Here is a 21,379-nt window from a genome sequence, read left to right on the forward strand (position 1 = left end):
TGTGCTTAGGGTCATTGTCTTGTTGGAAGGTAAACCTTCGGCCCAGTCTGAGGTCCTGAGCACTCTGGAGAAGGTTTTCGTCCAGGATATCCCTGTACTTGGCCGCATTCATCTTTCCCTCGATTGCAACCAGTCGTCCTGTCCCTGCAGCTGAAAAACACCCCACAGCATGATGCTGCCACCACCATGCTTCACTGTTGGGACTGTATTGGACAGATGAGCAGTGCCTGGTTTTCTCCACACATACCGCTTAGAATTAAGGCCAAAAAGTTCTATCTTGGTCTCATCAGACCAGAGAATCTTATTTCTCACCATCTTGGAGTCCTTCAGGTGTTTTTTAGCAAACTCCATGCGGGCTTTCTTCCGTCGGGCCACTCTGCCATAAAGCCCCGACTGGTGGAGGGCTGCAGTGATGGTTGACTTTCTGCAACTTTCTCCCATCTCCCGACTGCATCTCTGGAGCTCAGCCACAGTGATCTTTGGGTTCTTCTTTACCTCTCTCACCAAGGCTCTTCTCCCCCGATAGCTCAGTTTGGCCGGATGGCCAGCTCTAGGAAGGGTTCTGGTCGTCCCAAACGTCTTCCATTTAAGGATTATGGAGGCCACTGTGCTCTTAGGAACCTTAAGTGCAGCAGAATTTTTTTTGTAACCTTGGCCAGATCTGTGCCTTGCCACAATTCTGTCTCTGAGCTCTTCAGGCAGTTCCTTTGACCTCATGATTCTCAATTAAAAATTTAAGGGGGTCTGAATACTTTCTGTACCCACTGTATATGGCAAAAAGGAAAACAGGCAGAGATGCTAATATTAGTCCTTTTTGTATTTTCAGCCACAGGTGGTATTGATCTCTTTTAACTAATTCTATAGCCAGTTCAGATATAATCCAGATGATCATCCCTCCCGAGTCTCTCCCCTGTGTGACTGATGTGAGTTTGACTGATGGTAATATTATCTCTCTGTATCTCGAGGGACAGCCAGTGAACACATCTCCTCTACACCAGGTTTCCTGTAAGATGATGACATCTATGTCTTCAAGCTCTTTCATAAAGTCGGAATGTCTACTTTTTAGGCCAAAGACTGAGGAGTTTAGAATATTCCATGTATTCATCACAATAGAATTTTTTAAATAATGAATGATGGAAGTAATGTTATGGTGGGAACTTAAAAACATCAACAAATCCATTTTAAATTACATGTACACTTGCACTAACAAAGTGGCTTGGTAAATTTTTATTTTATTTTATTTTTTTAATCACTGTGTGTGAGTAAGTGAGAGCAGATGATACTCAGCATGTGTTGGATGTCGTGGAGTTCAGCATTAGCTCGGCTCGCTCCTCCGCTGACAGCTTGGGCGTAGCTCGGTCTGTCTGGCTGGGCTGGCTCTGCTGTGGACGGGCTGCAGCTGCTGGAGTGTTGGGGCTGTTATAGGACAGTCTCTGTCCGTACGGATCCGCTCTGGGCACTGAAACTCTGTGTGGACCTCTGGGAGGTGAGGCTCTGGGCGCTGAAGGTCTGGGCGCAGAAGCTCTGGTCGGGGCTCTAGATGAGGTGTTGGCTGGGATGTAATTTCCTGAAGTGTGTCTCGTTGGTTGGCTGGGTTAGGGCTGGTTCTACTTGTCTAGTTGGTCCCGTTTAGAGCGACGTCTTTGAGTCTCTTTGCAAAAATATGTACCAGATTCTTATTAAAAAAAAATGGTTTGGAGCTGCTTGGAGCTAAACTCTGCAGGACAGTGGCCCTCCAGTACTAAGTTTGGAGACCCCTGGCCTAGTGGTTAACAAACTGTCATATGGTGCAACTGCCCATATTCGAATTCTGACTCTCAGTCCTTTGTCTATCTCGTTCCCCTCTCTTCACCCCCATGCTCTCCTGTCAGTCTCTACTGTTCTGTCCTAAATAAAGCCCAAAAAACAAGGACTCTGTATTAGTGGTCGACTGATATGGGTTTTTTGAAGGCCGATATCTTGGGAAGTAGGGTGGCCGATATTAAGCCAGTATAATTTATTTTTTCAATTCATATTTAAGAAATTTGAAATCATTTGATAATGGATTCATAAATACATGTGTAAAAGACACATTTTGTCGACACTCTTTTAATATAGTGATATAATGATTTGCAGTACCTCTTTGATTTCTTGTTGATTATGGCAAATCTGCTTCTTCCACACAGAAATTCAGCTGGAATATTCCCATCAGTTTACAAGTGCAGACGAGCATCAAATCATCAGGAAAAAATCTGTAAAGACTGAGTTTATTAAAGAGGACAGAGAGGAGCTGAGAGATCCAGAACCCTGCAGAATCAAACACACTGAAGATACTGAACAACAAACAGGTTGGTGTTCTTCATTCTTCTCTAATAATGCTGACGGTTATAATGTTTCAAGTAGTTTTAGATTGTGTTTGTTGTAATTGGAAAAATCTTTAGAGATCTTCAATAATATAACTAAATCAAATAATAAGTGACACTTTCTATGAACTGGGTACTTTTTTGCAACAACATTGTTAGATTAAAGTTCTTCTTACAGAAACATTGGATTTGTGCCTATTATGTTTTAAAAATCATGAGAATTAGCTTTATTGCCAGGTATGTTTACACATATGAGGAATTTGATTTAGTGACAGAAGCTTCACAGTGCAACAGAATGACAGTGCCAGGACACAGATAATAAAAATAATAATATACAAATATACAAATAATATAGACCATTATGTATGATATGTGCAAATTTGAAATATAAATAAGTATGTGTGTTAAATAAATAATGTATTATAGTGTTGTGTGTTCCGTGTTTATTATCAAGTGTTCACGAGATGGATTGCCTGAGGGAAGAAACTGTTCCTGTGCTGGTCGTTCTGGTGCTCAGAGCTCTGTAGCGTCGACCAGACGGCAGCAGTTCAAAGAGGGAGTGTGCTGGATGTGTGAGGGTCCAGAGTGGATAAGTGCAGTTCTTGGAGAGTGGGGAGGGTTGTACAAATGATTCGCTCAGCAGTCCAGACTACCCTCTGTAGTCTTCTGAGGTCAGATAGTGTCTTGTAATTGGTGATGTCTTTCAGACCTTTCCACACTGAAGCAGGATCACAGGAAGATAATTGGTTACTTAGCTTTCCAGAATAATTCCTCTTTGCCACTCTGATCTCCTTTTCCAGTGTGTATGTGGCCTGTTTACACAAGAATCTGTCCCCATTCCTGCGAGAATCATCTTTGGCCTGACGGAGCTGTCAGAGTTTTGCAGTGAACCATGGTTTGTCATTGTTGTAGGTTAAATGAGACCTGGTAGGAATGCACATATCCTCACAGAAACTGATATATGATGTTACAGTCTGTGAGCTCATCCAGATCGGTGGCATCAGCTTCAAAAACAGTCAAATCAGTGAGGTGTAAATCCCGCTGTGCTTCATTAGTCCATCTTTTTACAGTCCTTAATACAGGTTTGTATGAGGTTGGTATGAGATTAACTAAACCGTGATCAGAGAGCCCTGCGGCGAATAGAGCAGCTTACAGTTAATGAAGAGCGCTTCTAGATCGGGACAACACATCTCCTTTAACACGGTTATATCTGTACACTAGGGGTGTGCGATATTGACAAAAATAAATCTCGATATTTTCTGGGATTTTATCGATAACGATAATTAGACGATATTTTGCTGTATGTTATCGTGCTGGTACCTTAAGGTACTCCTAAAGTCTTTGATATTCTTCATATTCTGTGCGGTGGTCAGTTCACACTGATAGAAATGAATCTTTTCCAGTAAGATTACACAGATACATTTTATGGCCATTTTTACCTTTATAAAGCCATTTTTTCTAAAAGTGTCCATTATCGTTTGAGTCAAATTCTTACATTTAATCAGTGTATTAGAATAATAAGACTTTTGGGCTGTTACCAAGCAAAGGAAATCAGTATCAACAAAATTCACCTTTGCAATGCAGAGAAAACACAGAAGCTGCATCTGAAGTGGCATTTAGATGCATTTACACACTGTTTAATGCAAGACATGAATGCATTTAACCTGCAATTACAAATGCATAAATCATGTTTTGATATATTAAACACAAAATGTTAAATACCAGAATTTTAAATTATTTAAATAATAAAAGATACTTTGAATGTGAAATTAAAATCGCCAGCAGGTGGCAGCAAGTCAATGTTAATAAGTGAGTCATTGCGATTGAAACAAATCATTCAAATGGTTGAACGAAACGCCCTCATGTTGCTCAGAGACGCAAAACAGTGCTGTGGCTGTTTGGAATGATTTTTGTTGTCGAAAATAAAGCAAAAAAGGAAATATTTTGTCTAAAACGTAAGTCTCTTAATTAATTACTTGTTTATTGAACTGTTGTAAAAAATCAATATCATATTTGTAATCATGGTAATTTTTGGAGAGTTAGTTTTCGTTATTCTTCATGTGCAGCCCGCCCCCCGCCCCCCTTTCAAGTTAATTTTATCTTCTCTGTAGCGCAAGACCACAAAAGAAGTCATTCAATGTTACCTTCCTAATAGAACAGGTGTATACCTTGTTCTTTTATTAAACAAACTAAATAGCTTTATGTTATTTATCTTATTTACACGACGGCGTGTCATTTCTGTCTCTACGTTACATGGTCGCGCTCTCTGTATCGCGCGCACAGTGGAGTTCGCCCGGTTCGCACACACACGTGCATGTGCGCACACACACAAGTGAGCACACTCCCACTCCTATTTGTAAATATTAAGCCGCAAAACGTCTATTTATATATGACTTCTGCGTGTCTCTGTGTTAAAGTATGGCGCAGACGCACGGGTTTGTTTACTCATACAGAAGCGCGCGACGCTTGCGGTGATATTAACGTCTGTCGTCTCACTAAATGAGGACATAAATACATGAACAACATCTCCGAACTGCTCTGAGTCACTTCATGAGCATTCGAGCGTTTCATTTGAGAAAAACTATCCTCATATCATATACACAGAAATGTAAAGGTATTCACGGCAACCCAGCTAACAATTTTTGGTTCCCAGAACGTTCTCAGGAACGTTCCCTTTTGGGTAGCCAGGAAAGTTTTCTTAACGTAAATAGAACGTTCCCTTTAGGTTAGGGGAACGTTCCGGGAACGTTCTCACAACGTTCCCAGAAGGTTCGCGGAACGTTCCCCTAACCTAAAGGGAACGTTCTATTTTTACGTTCCTAGAAAGTTCCCAGAAAGTTCTCTTAAGGTTCCCAGAACGTTCTCCTAACCTCTTTACTACGATACCGCTGCTGTCAGTAACCATCTAGCACTCCCGTCCCGAGTAACTTAGAGTATAAGCGGCATGGAAGACGGACAGATATGGACCTCAATAATCAGTACTACAAACCATTTGTCTTGTTTCAAACTATTGTTTAATCATTTAAAGATAATCAGAGCACATTTAACCATCATAAGGAGCATTGAATGAGGTTGAATTATCCTTTAATATAAGATTTCTTTATTATAACTACCATGTACCATATAATAACCCAGATCTTATGTTTCTTAAGCACCAAATAACAATGACTTCAACAAAATATTGGGTTTTAAGAATGCAAATTTTATTTTTACAGACATTAAAAATGAATAACATTTATTTGACTTTAATATTACATTGATTTCTTACCACTGAATTAACGATGATGTACGTGCTTCTCTCTTTTGGTCCGTAAACAAAAACTTGGTTATTATCATCTTCAATTACTTGTCAAATCTCCCTGAAATCACAGTGTTTACTCTCGAATATTTATTAATTATAAGTAATTATTCAATAAAGAAATCAATAAACGAGTGTTAGTCAGTCAGTAAAACAAAATGACCGTTAATTTTTAAATGCGAGTGCACGGCTTTATATGGAACACAGGAGAAAAGCGCGTGCAGATCAGAGGCGCGCTGTAAAGAAACAAACAAACAAACCCAGTGTTTATGGTATGCTTTTCAGACTATGCTTAACCTCGACTTAATTTCAGCTATAAAATTGGAATTATATTATCATTATAATGCGATTTGAATACTTTGATGTCTACACTTTATTAAAAGCTTATTTCAGACATGAAATTTTGCAAAACTAGTTTATGATTAAAAAAAATACACATTTCAGCATTAGAATAATCAGAAAAATCTGCAAAGTTTTAATTAGTTTACATGGTTATGACAACTAAAAATAACCTGCAGGGAACGTGCTGGGAACGTTCTTTTTAGGTTATAAAATTAAACCTAAAAATAACCTGCAGGGAACATTCTTTTTAGGTTATAAAATTAAACCAAAAAATTACCTGCAGGGAACGTTCTGTTATTATCAATATTAAACCCTTTATTTTTATGTAGAGAAAAAACGGAACACCTAAAAGTGAAAGAAGTGCAGTGAAAGAACACACTCTACACATGCGCACTAGTCTAGACTTCACGTAATGAATGCATGCACTCTGTAGGTGTGTTTTGAATGCTTTTTGCAAAATACTCGATAATGTCAAATCGCACATCGTTTAAACAACAATTGCAATATTATCGCAGACAATATATATCGCACACCCCCACTGTACACCACCTTTTGTAGATGTAAAAGCATGTCCCTCCGCCGCACGATTTCCCCATTGATTCTGTGTCGAGATCCGCTCTAAACAGCTGAAAGCCCGGCAGATGTAGTGCGCTGTCCAGAATGGCGTCATTCAGCCAGGTTTCTGTGAAACACAGATCAACAGAGCTTGAAAAATCCTTATTTGTCCGGGAGAGCAGAAGAAGTTCGTCCATTTTGTTGGGTGGAGAGCGGAGATTCACCAGATGGATGCTAGGCAACGGCGTCCTAATTCCGCGCTGTCTGAGCTTCACGAGCGCGTCGGCTCGCTTCCCTCGTCTGCGCGTCCTGAAGCGTTTGATCAGCACCACTGCTCCGCCAACTACAACTTTCAGCAAAACGTCCGAATAATCGAAATCCAGTAAAAGATTTTGTGGCGTGTTCTGCCAAATGTTCAGCAGTTCATCCCTGGTAAAACTGATCATGTTTGAGAAACAAAAAACAGGAAAAATTAACAAAAACAATACAAACACTGGAGAGCTAAGCACTGTGCGGCGCCATCATAGATCATCATCATATATATATACACACACACACATACATGTATACACATACATATACATACATGCATATATATACATATATAACATATACATACAGTGGTGTGAAAAGTGTTGGCCCCTTCCTGATTTTTAATTTTTTGCATGTTTGTTTTGCATGTTTCACACCACTGTGTACATATATATATATATATATATATATATATATATATATATATATATATAACATATACATACAGTGGTGTGTATATGTATGTGTATATATGTATGTATATGTGTGTGTGTGTGTGTGTGTATATATATGTATACACAATAACCTGTGTTAGGCTAACTGAGGCTTGTCATTGCACTTGCATTTTATTGTTGTTTGTTGGTTTTGGTTGCTTCTATTGTCGTCATTTGTATATCGCTTTGGATAAAAGCATCTGCTAAATGACTAAATATAAAATGTACTAAATGTGTTTGTAAAACTGCATTAAAATTATAAAAATTGTGTATAGCAATTGTCTACTTTCCGCTGTTACATCAGTGTTCAATTTGATGTCTTTTTATTTATTTTATGAGTTACTGACAAAGGAACTGTTTTTGCTTTTATTTCAGAGTTGACTGAAGAAAATGAGGACAATGAAGAATCGAGTGAATTTGAGGGAAAAAATCACTTCAAAACTGGAGGAAAACATTTGAGTTTCTGTCAAAGCAAACAGATAATTTTAAGGAAAACAAGAACCAAGAAATCTTTCACCTGCACTCAGTGTGGAAAGAGTTTGACATGCAAATATAGTCTTGATGTTCACATGAGAGTTCATACTGGAGAGAAACCTTACAAGTGTTCACACTGCGACAAGAGATTCAGTCACTCAGGAGACCTGAGAACACATGAGAGGATCCACACTGGAGAGAAACCGTACATGTGTGATCAGTGCGGGAAGAGTTTCACACAAAAAGGACACTTTAAAGACCATATGAGTGTTCATACACGAGATAAACCGTTCACTTGTGATCAGTGCGGGAAGAGTTTCACACTATCATCACGTCTTAAAGTACACATGAACATCCACACTAGAGAGAAACTGTACACATGTGATCAATGCGGGAAAATATATTTGAGAGCTTCAAACCTGACGAATCACCTGAGAGTTCATACAAAGGAGAAGCCACATTCATGTTATTTGTGTGGAAAGAGTTTTTCACATCTACGATGTTTGAAAGTACATCAGAAAATACACACTGGTGTGAGAGAGTACATGTGCTTTGAGTGTGAAAAGACTTTTACTACAGCGAGCAATTTAAAACAGCATGAGAGGATTCACTCTGGAGTTAAACCTTATAAGTGTTCACACTGTGACGAGAGATTCAGTCAGTCAGGAGACCTGAAAATACATGAGAGGATCCACACTGGAGAGAAACCTTATAAGTGTTCACACTGTGACAAGAGATTCAGTCAGTCAGCAAATCTGAAAACACATAAGAGGATTCACACTGGAGAGAAACCTTACACATGTGATCAGTGCGGGAAGAGTTTCAGAACAAGAGGAAATCTCACGGACCATATGAGAGTTCATACTGGAGAGAAACCGTTCACTTGTGATCAGTGCGGGAAGAGTTTTTCACACTCAGCACATTTTAAGGATCACATGAACATCCACACTAGAGAGAAACTGTACACATGTGATCAATGCGGGAAAATATATTTGAGAGCTTCATACCTGAAGAATCACCTGAGAGTTCATACAAAGGAGAAGCCACATTCATGTTATTTGTGTGGAAAGAGTTTTTCACTTCTACGATGTTTGAAAGAACATCAGAAAATACACACTGCTGTGAGAGAGTACGTGTGCTTTGAGTGTGAGAAGACTTTTACTACAGCGAGCAATTTAAAACAGCATGAGATGATTCACTCTGGAGTTAAACCTTACAAGTGTTCACACTGCGACAAGACATTCAGTCATCCAACAGATCTAAGAAGACACAAGAGGATCCACACTGGAGAGAAACCTTATAAGTGTTCACACTGTGACAAGAGATTCAGTCGGTCATCACATCTGAAAACACACGAGAGGATCCACACTGGAGAGAAACCGTATAAGTGTTCACACTGTGACAAGAGATTCAGTCGGTTAGGAAACTTGAAAACACACGAGAGGATTCACACTGGAGAGAAACCGTATAAGTGTTCACACTGTGACAAGAGATTCAGTCGGTTAGGAGACCTGAAACCGCATGAGAGGATTCACACTGGAGAGAAACCGTATCACTGCACTGCATGTGGGAAGCGTTTCAATCATTCATCTGCTCTACACAAACATACAAAAAACAATCATAGTAAGTAGATAATTTTCAGGTCTGATGCTGCATCCTCACCAAATGTGACACAATATTGCATCAAGCAATAAAATATCATCTGGATAAATCTGTTCTGACCAGCCATTACAATCGACATGTCTAAAGTTGTCACAGTGAATAAAGTTCATCTTCATCTTCAAAACCTGCAGATTCAACTGAGATTCAGATCAACTCAAAGATGGAGTTCCTCCCCAAAGAACAATGTCAAAAAGTTGTATTCTTGAATATCATTTTGCTTCATGATATAAATGATATCAGTGTTCTTTCTTATGAGTTTCATATTATGTTCAATTGTCTTATAATGCAGTGGTTCCCAACCTTTTTTTCATGGGCCCCCCCACATACACATATGGTAATCTGGCCACAATAAAAGGCCACTCTAAAATGTGCATTTTTATCACACAGCACAATGCCACAGATGTTGCAAGTTTTGAGGGAGCAAAAAAATTAAAATTGTTGTTTTTAAAATTACTAGTTATTTGTCCACTTATGATGCATCTAGGAAACGCAGATGCAAGATATACTGTTATGTAGCTTTGTAATTGATCCTTCTTTGCTTCTCTTTGTATCTGGTATTAATCCGGCTAAATTACGAAAGACCGTAGTATTGTTCAGCTCTGATATGTTCAGTTCTGCTTTCAGTACTGGAGAAATAAGAAAAGAAAAAAAAAAACTTACAATTTATTATTGCTACACAAAAGTTATTGAGCTAATTATATCTTGTGAACAATTTCTATATGCAATAAAATCAAGACATTTGTCAGTGATGTGTTTTCGCTATTCACAATCTAGAAGCGAGATCTCGCTTCTATTTTAGGGCTGTGCTATTAATCTAAATTTATTTTTTATCTTGATTTTGAATTTGAATTTATTAAGGGAAAGCCCCTTGAGATGCTTCATCTCATTTTCAAGGGAGACCCAATAGCGCATACATAAAACAATACAAGATACAACACAAATAATGTACAAAAAAACAACAACAGCTCACTCCCCTATTCAGCCACCCACAGTCTACAACTATAAACAAAAACATATACATACAAGAAAGCATACATTTTAATACAAGCATGAAAAACCAAATTAATATAACCAAGACAATACTCAACCCAAAATTAAAAACATAAACAGGTTATTTTCAAATGAGATAATAAATTAGTCCTGAAGAGACGGAAAGATGTAATTGATCTAAGGGAAGAAGGAAGATTATTCCAGTCAGATGGAGCTTTATATCGAAAAGCTCTTCGACCGACTTAAGTAAAAATTCTAGGAACAAAAAAATGCAGATGCTGTATATGTCGAAGAGAGTAAATAGGTGAAGATGGAACCAAAAACTGTTTTAAATAAGAAGGACAATTAAAATAAATACATTTGAAGAGAAACTGAAACCAGTGATATTGCCTTCTAGATTTAGGTTGAAGCCAATCGAGTTTCATACAACATACAATGATGAGTTCTATAAGGACATCTTAAAACAAACCTATATAAAGAATTATGAAGAATATTTAAAGGTTTTAAATTGGTATCAAAAGTATTTTGATAAATAATATCAACGTAATCAATGATAAGAATTAATTGAGAAATTAATATTTTCCTTACTTGAAATGAAAAGCAATTAATTGAACGGTAGAGAGAACTTAGACACCCATATGATTTTTTTAATAATGTAATCAATGTGATGCTTAAAAGACAATTCAGGATCAAGCCAAAGACCAAGATATTTAAATAGGACAACTTTAGATAGGAGTGACCCATCTTCAAAACTAATATCTAAATCCAAAGAATGAGAATGAGAAAAAACACCATACTACAGGACTTCTTTTTTTGTTAAGGACGAGTTTATTTTTATAAAACCAATCCTTTAAGGAGTTAAAGTCTGACTGCAGAGAGGACTGAATAAATGAAATATCAGAATGGGAAGAATAAATAACAGTACCATCTGCATAAAGCTGGATAGAAGTGTGTAAACAAGTTTTGGGGAGGTCATTAATAAATAAACAAAAAAGCAAAGGACCAAGTGTTAATCCTTGGGGAACACCCTTATCAGTAACTAGATAATCAGAGTTTGAGCCTTGAAAATAAACATATTGTTGTGTGTTATGAAGATAAGAATTAAACCAAAGAAGAGAGTTTTGATCGAAGCCTAAAGAGTGTAACTTATCAAGCAGAAGATAATGGTCCACCATATCAAATGCTTTAGAAAGATCGATTAAAATAGCACCAGTAGGTTGACATTTATCAAAAGAAATCAACAAATCATTGGTAAATTTCATTAAAGCTGTGGTGGTGGAAAAGTTAGGTCTAAAACCTGACTGAAATGGAGACAAAATATTAAACTGATTAATATAGTTAGATATTTGATTAAAAATTAATTTCTCAAAAACTTTTGCTACAGTACAAATAATAGAAATTGGACGATAGTTGTTCAGATCAGATGAGTCACCACTTCTGAAAAGAGGAATAGTCTTTGCACATTTCCATATGGAAGGTATTGCACAAGAAAACAAAGACAAATTAAACAAATCAGTCAAAGGATGCAAGTTTAACAAATTTAGCTTCCAAGCCATCCGGACCCAGCAAACTATATTCTTTCAACCCACATATCACATTAAAAGTATCTAAAGGATAAATTTTACTAAAAGAAAAAGACTGATTTGAACAGCTGCTGGGAAAGTGAGTGTCGGAATATTTAATAGTAGAGTGAGTACCTATGGATGTGAAATACTTATTAAATGCATACAATATCTGTAAGGGATCAGAAATATATTCGTTATTTATAGTAATTAGTAATTATAGTAATTAGATTTTGCATTCCTTGTCTTAGTTTTACAAATATTCCTAAACTGTCTATAAGATTCCCAGTCCTCTGGTAATTTGGTTTTACGATATACAGTCCAAGCCTTGTCCCTTTGTTTATAAAGATTAATCAGATCTGAGTTAATCCAGGGAAGATGACTGCCTTTAACTCTTATTGTTTTCAGAGGAGCATGCTTATCGATTACATTAGTGACTTCAGAGTAAAAAAAGTTCCAAGCATTATCAACTGAAGGAATCAACTCAAGCCTATTCCAATTGATGGACACTTCATGAATGAAATAATCATAATTAATATTCTTATATTGCCTAATTGTAATATATTTTGGAGGAAGGTGAGGAATTTTTATTTTCCAGACACAGAATATAGCAGAATGGTCACTTAAACAATCAGACATTACACCTGACTTAATAATTCTTAACGGATTAGTGACCAATATCCAGTCCAACAGAGATGATGAATTTTGACTAACTCTAGTAGGCTCATTGATTAACTGAGTAAGATTAATACTACTAAATAAGTGTTTATCATTAGAGGAAGCACAATCCAACCAGTTACGATTAAAGTCGCCCAAAATACTAAGTTCAGTGTGCCTTCCTAAAGAATTAACAGTTGACAAAATACATTTAGTAGAATCAACAGGAGCAGATGGTGGTCTGTAAAAGCAACCTATAGTTAACTGTTCGTTATCATGGAAAAAAATATGAACAAATAAACACTCAAAATTGACTGGTGGTATTAACGGAGTTACACACACAGAATTCAAATGAGCAGCAACATATATAGCAACACCACCACCTCTAGAAGGCCTGTCAGCTCTGAATAAAGCAAAATTTTCCATTTTAATATCCTCATCCCTAATTTGATCATGTAACCATGTTTCAGAAATAGTAACAATATGAGGTTTGTAAAGAGAAACCCAAGTTCTTAAAAGATCAATTTTTGGAAGAAGACTTCTAATATTCAGATGGACAATTTTTAAGCCTTTTAATAAATCAATAATTAAAAGTAAGTTGTAGAATTGATTAGGGTAACATAAGGATAAGAGCTGCAAAACAACACAATCAAATACACAAATAAAAACATAGAATGATTGTCACGTGTCTACCTGTCTGAGTTCCCGTCTGTCCTTATTTGGTTTAGTTCCTGTCCTCATTAGTTAATTATCTGTCATTGTCCCCACCTGAGTTGAATTACGTTGTTTGCTCTTTTGTTCCCTTTCCTTTATAAGTCCTCAGTTCTCCCTTTGTGTTTGTCCGTTCTTATAAATTAATAAAGTGGGAAAAGTGAGTTGATGCCGTTTCGTTCTCCTGTCCTTCATTTATATTCATTTCTATTAATACTAAAACCACGCAACCCGTAACAGAAGAACGGACCGAACAAAGATGGAAGTCGTCGCCCACACCAGCCTGCCGCCGCTGATTCCGGGACGCCAAACCTCAGGCCGGTTCGGCTGCCAAGCCCGCCGCCGATCACAGCAGAGGATCGACAGCCATGGGCGGCTGTCCCAAAAGCACCGTCAGTGGGGAAAAGCATGCCGCCATTCGCGGCCACCGCAAGCCCGCTGACACGAAAGTGCCTCCCTATCTACGCACTGCCAGAGCGCATCCAAGAGTCCGCGCTTCAAGAGCGCCCCCCAGTGCCTGCGCCACGAAGGCGCCTCCCTATCTCACGCACTGCCAGAGCGCATCCAAGAGTCCGCGCTTCAAGAGCGCCCCCCAGTGCCTGCGCCACGAAGGCGCCTCCCTATCTCCGCGCTTCCAGAGTGCATTCAAGAGTCCGCGCTTCAAGAGCGCCCCCCAGTGCCTGCGCCACAAAGGCGCCTCCCTATATCCGCGCTGCCAGAGCGCATTCAGGAGTCCGCACTTCCAGAGCACCCCCAAGAGTCCGCGCTGGTCCCGTCCAGCTCTGCGCTACCCGAGCGCCCCCAAGTGTCCACACTAAGACTGAAAGCCCCTAATTTCACCCTTAAAATTTTGGGGGGGGGGCTATTCCCCGGTGAATCCTGCTCCGTCTTGGGCGCCCAAGCTCCCTGCTCCTCCTTGGCCTCCCGAGTCCCTGGATCCGCCATGGCCTCCCAAGCTCCCTGCTCCACCATGGCCTCCCGAGTCCCTGGATCCGCCATGGCCTCCCAAGTTCCCTGTTCCACCATGGCCTCCCAAGTCCCTGGACCCGCCATGGCCTTCCAAGCTCCCTGACCCGCCATGGCCCTCGGAGTCCCCTGACCCGCCATGGCCGCTGGAGTCCCCTGACCCGCCATGGTCACTAAGAGTCTCCTGTTCCGCCCTGGATGCCTCCTCAGTATCCTTGTCCTGCACCGGCTTCCAGGGCACCCCTAGTGTTATTGTTACAGCGCAGTACGCGCCTTCTGGGAGGGGGAGGTACTGTCACGTGTTTGCCTGTCTGAGTTCCCGTCTGTCCTTATTTGGTTTAGTTCCTGTCCTCATTAGTTAATTATCTGCCATTCTCCCCACCTGAGTTGAATTACGTTGTTTGCTCTTTTGTTCCCTTTCCTTTATAAGTCCTCAGTTCTCCCTTTGTGTTTGTCCGTTCTTATAAGTTAATAAAGTGGGAAAAGTGAGTTGATGCAGTTTCGTTCTCCTGTCCTTCATTTATATTCATTTCTATTAATACTACAACCACGCAACCCGTAACAATGATCAATAATCTAAAAATGAAAGGAAAAGAAAAATAGATAAGCAAAAAAAAAAAAGGCTACTACAGGTTCAGTCTGATACAAAATATTATATACAACATAGAAAGGACCATGATTATTCAGGTCAATAATATATGCAAATAGAGAATAGATAACAACTGTTACACAATAGAAGTAACATCACTGGGATCACAACGTATAATTTCAATAAATAAAAAAAAAAAAAATATATATATATATATATATATATTGTAACGGGAGGAAGAATCACACGACACGGAGGATCAATAAATGCCCCGAAGGGTGCGTTTATTGTGAGTGTTTGTTCGTGCCGTCGTGCTCGTGGATGAGGTAATCGTGCTCCAGGATCCTCTTGTGCTTCCGTGCTCTGCGTGGGTGAGGATCTTGTGTCCGTGTCGTCCGAGTGCTGTGGGCTGGCCGGTCAGAAGTCGCTCTCTGGGGCAGAGGGAAAGGGCAGTCAGCGAGGCAAGAACTGGAGTCATATCTCCCCGTCCTCTGGTTCTGGCGTGCTTTTAAACGCTTCCTGATTAGCTCCAGGTGCGGCCGGCCAGCCCGTGCTAATGACGTGCAGGTGATTCTCCTCCGTTTCCAGGGCGACGCTGATGAGGTCCCGGGACACGCGTCACACTCCCCCCCCCCTAAGCGTCGTCCTGTCCCTGCGGCCGAGAGGGGAAAGGGGGGGAGGGTAGGGAGAAATACCTGACAGACCTGCGAAAGCTGACCAGATCCGGGAAAGTCCGTCGGCGTTGGCGTTGGCCGTCCCCGCCCGATGTTGCACGACGAAGTGGAAGTCCTGGAGCGCCAGGAACCAGCGGGTGACTCGCGCGTTCGTCTCCTTGGCCCGTGCCATCCATTGTAGAGGGGCGTGATCGGTGAAGAGTGTAAACTTTCGGCCAAGGAGGTAATACCTGAACTCCAGGACTGCCCACTTGACGGCCAACGCTTCTTTCTCCACGACAGCGTACCGTTGCTCCGTGGGGGTCAGCTTTCGGCTGATGTAGATCACCAGGTGTTCCTCACCGTCCTGCACCTGGGACAGGACGGCTCCCAACCCGGTGTCGGAGGCGTCCGTCTGCAACAGGAAGGGGCAGTTGAAGTCCGGGGCTCGGAGCACCGGCGCCGCGGTGAGAGCCTCCTTCACCTTCTTGAATGCCTCCTCTTCGGTGTGTCCCCAAGCGACCTTCTCTGGCTGCCCCTTCCTGGTCAGGTCTGTCAGGGGTGCTGCTAAGGAGGAGAAGTTAGGGATGAAACACCGATAGTATCCTGCCAACCCCAAAAAGGCACGCACCTGGGTCTTGGAGGTGGGCCGTGGGGCCGAGAGAATCGCTGCCACCTTCTTCTCCTGAGGTCTGATAAGCCCCCGTCCCACCTGGTAGCCCAGGTACTTGGCTTCATCGAGGGCGAGGTGGCATTTCCGGGGGTTGGCGGTTAGTCCGGCCCTGCGCAGCTCCAGAAGCACCCTCCGCAGCCGCTCCAGGTGGTCCTCCCAGGTCTCCGAATGGACTATGACGTCATCCAGGTAGGCCGCGGCGTAGGGTTGATGGGGCCTCAGCAAAATGTCCATTAGCCTCTGGAAGGTGGCTGGGGCCCCATGCAGGCCGAAGGGGAGGACCCGATACTGCCAGTGCCCACTGGGGGTGGAAAAGGCGGTCTTCGGTCTTGCGTCATCCGACAGGGGCACTTGCCAGTAACCTTTGGTGAGGTCCAGGGTGGAAATATATCGGGCCCTCCCCAGCCGATCCAGGAGTTCGTCCACCCGTGGCATGGGGTACCCATCAAATTCGGAGACCTCGTTTAGGCGGCGGAAGTCATTACAAAAGCGGAGGGTGCCATCCTGTTTTGGGACCATAACGATGGGGCTGGACGAGGGCTCGATTACCCCTAACTTCAGCATCTCCTGCACTTCCTCTTCAATGGCGTGTCGCCGAGCCTCTGGCACTCGATAGGGCCGCTGCCGGACGATGGTGCCTGGTGGTGTGCGGATGTCGTGCTGAAGGACGTGGGTCCATCCGGGGAGTGGAGAGAACACGTCGGAGAATTGACCGACCAGGTGCTGCAGCTCCGTCATCTGGGGGTTTATGTCTACAACCACGGGAGTGGTGGTGGCTAGGGCGGCCAGTCGGGTCCTCGTCCCGACCCACCGCTTCAGGAGATTCACGTGGTATAACTGCTCCTCTTTTCGTTTCCCGGGTTGGCGATGCGATAGGTGACGGGTCCCACCTTTTCCGTCACCGTGAATGGCCCTTGCCACTTGGCTAGAAATTTGCAGGCCGCGGTCGGGACTAGGACCAGGACGAGGTCTCCAGGCTGAAACTCCCGTGGTTGGGCTGCCGGACCATCCCGTGGTGCTCCCGGACCATCGGCATGACCCTGTCGATCCGTGCTCGATCGTGGACCGATGGGCGGCCGGTTGCTGCTCCCAGGCTTCCTTGGCGACGTCGAGTAGACCGCGGGGTTGACGCCCGAACAGGAGTTCGAATGGGGTGAAACCGGTAGACGCTTGGGGCACCTCTCTAATTCCAAAAAGGACGTACGGGAGCATTCGGTCCCAATCCCGTTTATCCTCCGCGGCCACCCGACGGAGCATCCGCTTCAAGGTTTGATTGAATCTTTCGACCAGCCCATCGGTCTGCGGGTGGTAGACTGAGGTGCGGAGCTGTTTAACCTGCAGGAGCCGACAGAGGTCGGCCATGGTCCGGGACATAAACGGGGTGCCTTGGTCGGTCAATATCTCCGCGGGGATGCCAACTCGACTACTCAGCATGAAGAGTTCCTGGGCGATCGCCTTCGATGTTGCTTTCCGGAGGGGAATGGCTTCGAGGTAGCGAGTGGCATAGTCCACGATGACCAGGATGTGTTCATGGCCCCGGGCGGACTTCGGCAACGGCCCCACGAGATCCATGCCAACTCGAAGGGTACCTCTATGATGGGCAGGGGGATCAGCGGACTGGGGGGAGGAGTGCTGGGCGAGGTCTGTTGGCATGTGGGGCAAGCGCGGCAGAAGCGCCTCACCTCCGCATCTAGTCCGGGCCAGTGGAATCGATCCCGAATTCATTGGATGGTGTTGTGGGCCCCTAGGTGTCCGGCCATGGGATGGGAGTGGGCGAGCTCTATTACTGTCTCCGTCTTGGTCCGCGGCACTACCAGCAATTGTTTCTCCTCCCCCCTTCGCGGTGCGACGCAGTAGAGCAGGTCATTTTTCACAATGAAGTGGGGGACCAGGTGGGGCGGTGGCTGCACCCTCACTTGCGCCCAGCAATGCTTCAGCCGCTCGTCCCCGAGCTGTTCCTTCGCAAAGGTCCCACCTCCCTTAACCTGTTGAAAGATGTCATAAAAGAGGTTAGTGGTTTGGGAGGGGGACTCACCATCTCGGGGGCTGTCCGAGGCCAGCAGGGCGGCGCTCTGGCGGGGACGGCGGCGGCTCCCGGCCGGGCTGGCAGGTTGGGTGGCGTCGGCGAGCAGGCGGTCAAATCCTGGCCAATTCCGTCCTAGGAGGACCGGGACGGGGAGGTCATTTACCAAGCCACTTCGACGGGCCAGGAGCCAGAGGCGGCGGTGATGTGGACACGTCGTGCGGGGACCTGGCGCGTATCGCCATGCACGCAGGTGATGGGGAGCACGGCCCAGGTTCCTGGCTGCGGGGCCACCACTGACGATTGTAACAGGCTGACCGCACTGCCCGTGTCCAGCAGGGCCCGGTAGGAACGACCGTTGACCTTGACGTCGATCTTCGGGGACGCCGGTGGGGCCTCGTGGTGGACGATGCAACCTGCCAGCCATGCCCGGCGTGGTGCGGTGGGCGGCTCCGTGGGCATCGGCTCGTCCTGGGGCTCGGAAGCCGCCGGCCTGCCTACTGGCCGAAAGGTACCCTCCGGCGTGCATCGCTCCTGGTGCACCCTCCGGGGAATCGGTGGCGCTCGCTCCCCAGCCTCACGATGGTGGGCCGCCTCCGCCAACTCGATGGCCTCCACCAGATCTCCCATAGCGAGCGGGTTCCGCATGCCGGCAGCCTGGCGGACGGGACGTGGGAGAGCCCGAAGGAGACGGTCTACAGCCACTCGCTCGGCCACTTGGGCGGCGCTGGGGTCCCCTACCAGCAACCAATGACGGACGAGGTGAGACAAGTCAGCAGCCTGGGCGCGGGCTGGCAACCGGGGGGAGTATTCCCAGTCGTGTACCAATTGGGCCGCTGCGATGGGGGAAAGGCCCACCCGGGACAGGATTTCCTTCTTCACTTCCTCATATAATTCCCTCGTCTCCGGTGTCATTGAGAAATAGGCGCGCTGGGGTTCGCCAGTAAGCAACGGCGCCAGCGCGCGCGCCCACTCGTCCTGGGTCCAGCCTTCCTGGGTTGCCGTTGCCTCGAACATTAGGAGATAGCTCTCGACGTCATCGTGGGCCGTCATTTTTGGTAAAAGCGCCAGCGCTCTGACGTGGGGATCGGGCAGCGGAACCTGCTGGGCGGAGGCGGCTCGGAGGGCGGCGAGTTCCCGCTCCACCTCTCCTTGTCGGGCATGTGTTCGGTGACCTGCTGCTGACGGATGCTGACTTCCGTCAGGTGTTTCAGTAGTTCCTCCATGGCTGGGGAGGAGTCGCCGCCTGAGGGGAACACAGAAAAAAAAACGAGATGTCAGGACGGGGAAAAACAAAGGTTGCCGGTCGGTGATTCTTCCCGTTTATGCCCGCATTCTCCACCAGTGTAACGGGAGGAAGAATCACACGACACGGAGGATCAATAAATGCCCCGAAGGGTGCATTTATTGTGAGTGTTTGTTCGTGCCGTCGTGCTCGTGGGTGAGGTAATCGTGCTCCAGGATCCTCTTGTGCTTCCGTGCTCTGCGTGGGTGAGGATCTTGTGTCCGTGTCGTCCGAGTGCTGTGGGCTGGCCGGTCAGAAGTCGCTCTCTGGGGCAGAGGGAAAGGGCAGTCAGCGAGGCAAGAACTGGAGTCATATCTCCCCGTCCTCTGGTTCTGGCGTGCTTTTAAACGCTTCCTGATTAGCTCCAGGTGCGGCCGGCCAGCCCGTGCTAATGACGTGCAGGTGATTCTCCTCCGTTTCCAGGGCGACGCTGATGAGGTCCCGGGACACGTGTCACAATATATACAGTATTGTTCAAAATAATAGCAGTACAATGTGACTAACCAGAATAATCAAGGTTTTAGTATATTTTTATTGCTACGTGGCAAACAAGTTACCAGTAGGTGCAGTAGATTCTCAGAAAACAAACAAGACCCAGCATTCATGATATGCACGCTCTTAAGGCTGTGCAATTGGGCAATTAGTTGAAAGGGGTGTGTTCAAAAAAATAGCAGTGTCTGCCTTTGACTGTACAAACTCAAAACTATTTTGTACAAACGTTTTTGTTTCTAGGATTTAGCAATCCTGTGAATCACTAAACTAATATTTAGTTATATGACCACAGTTTTTTTAAACTGCTTCACATCTGTGTGGCATGGAGTCAACCAACTTGTGGCACCTCTCAGCTGTTATTCCACTCCATGATTCTTTAACAACATTCCACAATTCATTCACATTTCTTGGTTTTGCTTCAGAAACAGCATTTTGATATCACCCGCAAGTTCTCGATTGGATTAAGGTCCGGAGATTGGGCTGGCCACTTGGTTTGGAACCAAGACTTTGCTCGTTTACTAGTGTGTTAGGGGTCATTGTCTTGTTGAAACAACCATTTCAAGGGCATGTCCTCTTCAGCATAGGGCAACATGACCTCTTCAAGTATTTTAACATATGCAAACTGATCCATGATCCCTGGTATGCGATAAATAGGCCCAACACCATAGTAGGAGAAACATGCCCATATCACGATGCTTGCACCACCATGCTTCACTGTCTTCACTGTGTACTGTGGCTTGAATTCAGAGTTTGGGGGTCGTCTCACAAACTGCCTGTGGCCCTTGGACCCAAAAAGAACAATTTTACTCTCATCAGTCCACAAAATGTTCCTCCATTTTCTCTTTAGGCCAGTTGATGTGTTCTTTGGCAAACTGTAACCTCTTCTGCACATGCCTTTTTTTTTAACAGAGGGACTTTGCGGGGGATTCTTGAAAATAGATTAGCTTCACACAGACGTCTTCTAACTGTCACAGTACTTACAGGTAACTCCAGACTGTCTTTGATCATCCTGGAGGTGATCATTGGCTGAGCCTTTGCCATTCTGGTTATTCTTCGATCCATTTTGATGGTTGTCTTCTGTTTTCTTCCACGTTTCTCTGGTTTTGCTCTCCATTTTAAGGCATTGGAGATCATTTTAGCTGAGCAGCCTATACGTTTTTGCACCTCTTTATAGGTTTTCCCCTCTCCAATCAACTTTTTAATCAAAGTACGCTGTTCTTCTGAACAATGTCTTGAACGACCCATTTTCCTCAGGCTTTCAAATGCATGTTTAGCTGGCTTCAGCCTTAAATAGGGGCCACCTGATTCACACCTGTTTCTTCACAAAATTGATGACCTCAGTGATTGAATGCCACACTG

General features: G+C 44.1%; 2 protein-coding genes across 3 annotated transcripts in view; both read left to right on the forward strand.

Moving 5' to 3' along the window:
• LOC131536473 (gastrula zinc finger protein XlCGF57.1-like) overlaps window positions 1-21,379 on the forward strand; it is a 298,340-nt gene that overhangs the window by 43,989 nt on the left and 232,972 nt on the right. The window contains exon 4 of one of the 2 annotated variants that reach the window (XM_058769412.1): window positions 2,166-2,327. The exons of the other annotated variant lie outside the window; for it this stretch is intronic. Within the exon in view, the coding sequence (XP_058625395.1) occupies window positions 2,166-2,327 (162 nt within the window). The remainder of the gene's footprint in view (window positions 1-2,165; window positions 2,328-21,379) is intronic. 2 annotated transcript variants of the gene reach the window in all.
• LOC131536498 (zinc finger protein 271-like) lies at window positions 7,332-10,164 on the forward strand. The gene has a single exon (XM_058769472.1). It carries the CDS (start codon window positions 7,853-7,855, stop codon window positions 9,386-9,388), a length of 1,536 nt encoding a protein of 511 aa, XP_058625455.1. The 5' UTR covers window positions 7,332-7,852; the 3' UTR covers window positions 9,389-10,164.

This window comes from Onychostoma macrolepis, chromosome 03, assembly GCF_012432095.1.
Source record: "Onychostoma macrolepis isolate SWU-2019 chromosome 03, ASM1243209v1, whole genome shotgun sequence".
Taxonomy (NCBI): domain Eukaryota; kingdom Metazoa; phylum Chordata; class Actinopteri; order Cypriniformes; family Cyprinidae; genus Onychostoma; species Onychostoma macrolepis.

What these genes read in the sequence shown, in the direction of transcription:
- LOC131536498 (XM_058769472.1), top strand. Translation starts at nt 7,853, where the DNA reads ATGAGAGTTCATACTGGAGAGAAACCTTACAAGTGTTCACACTGCGAC.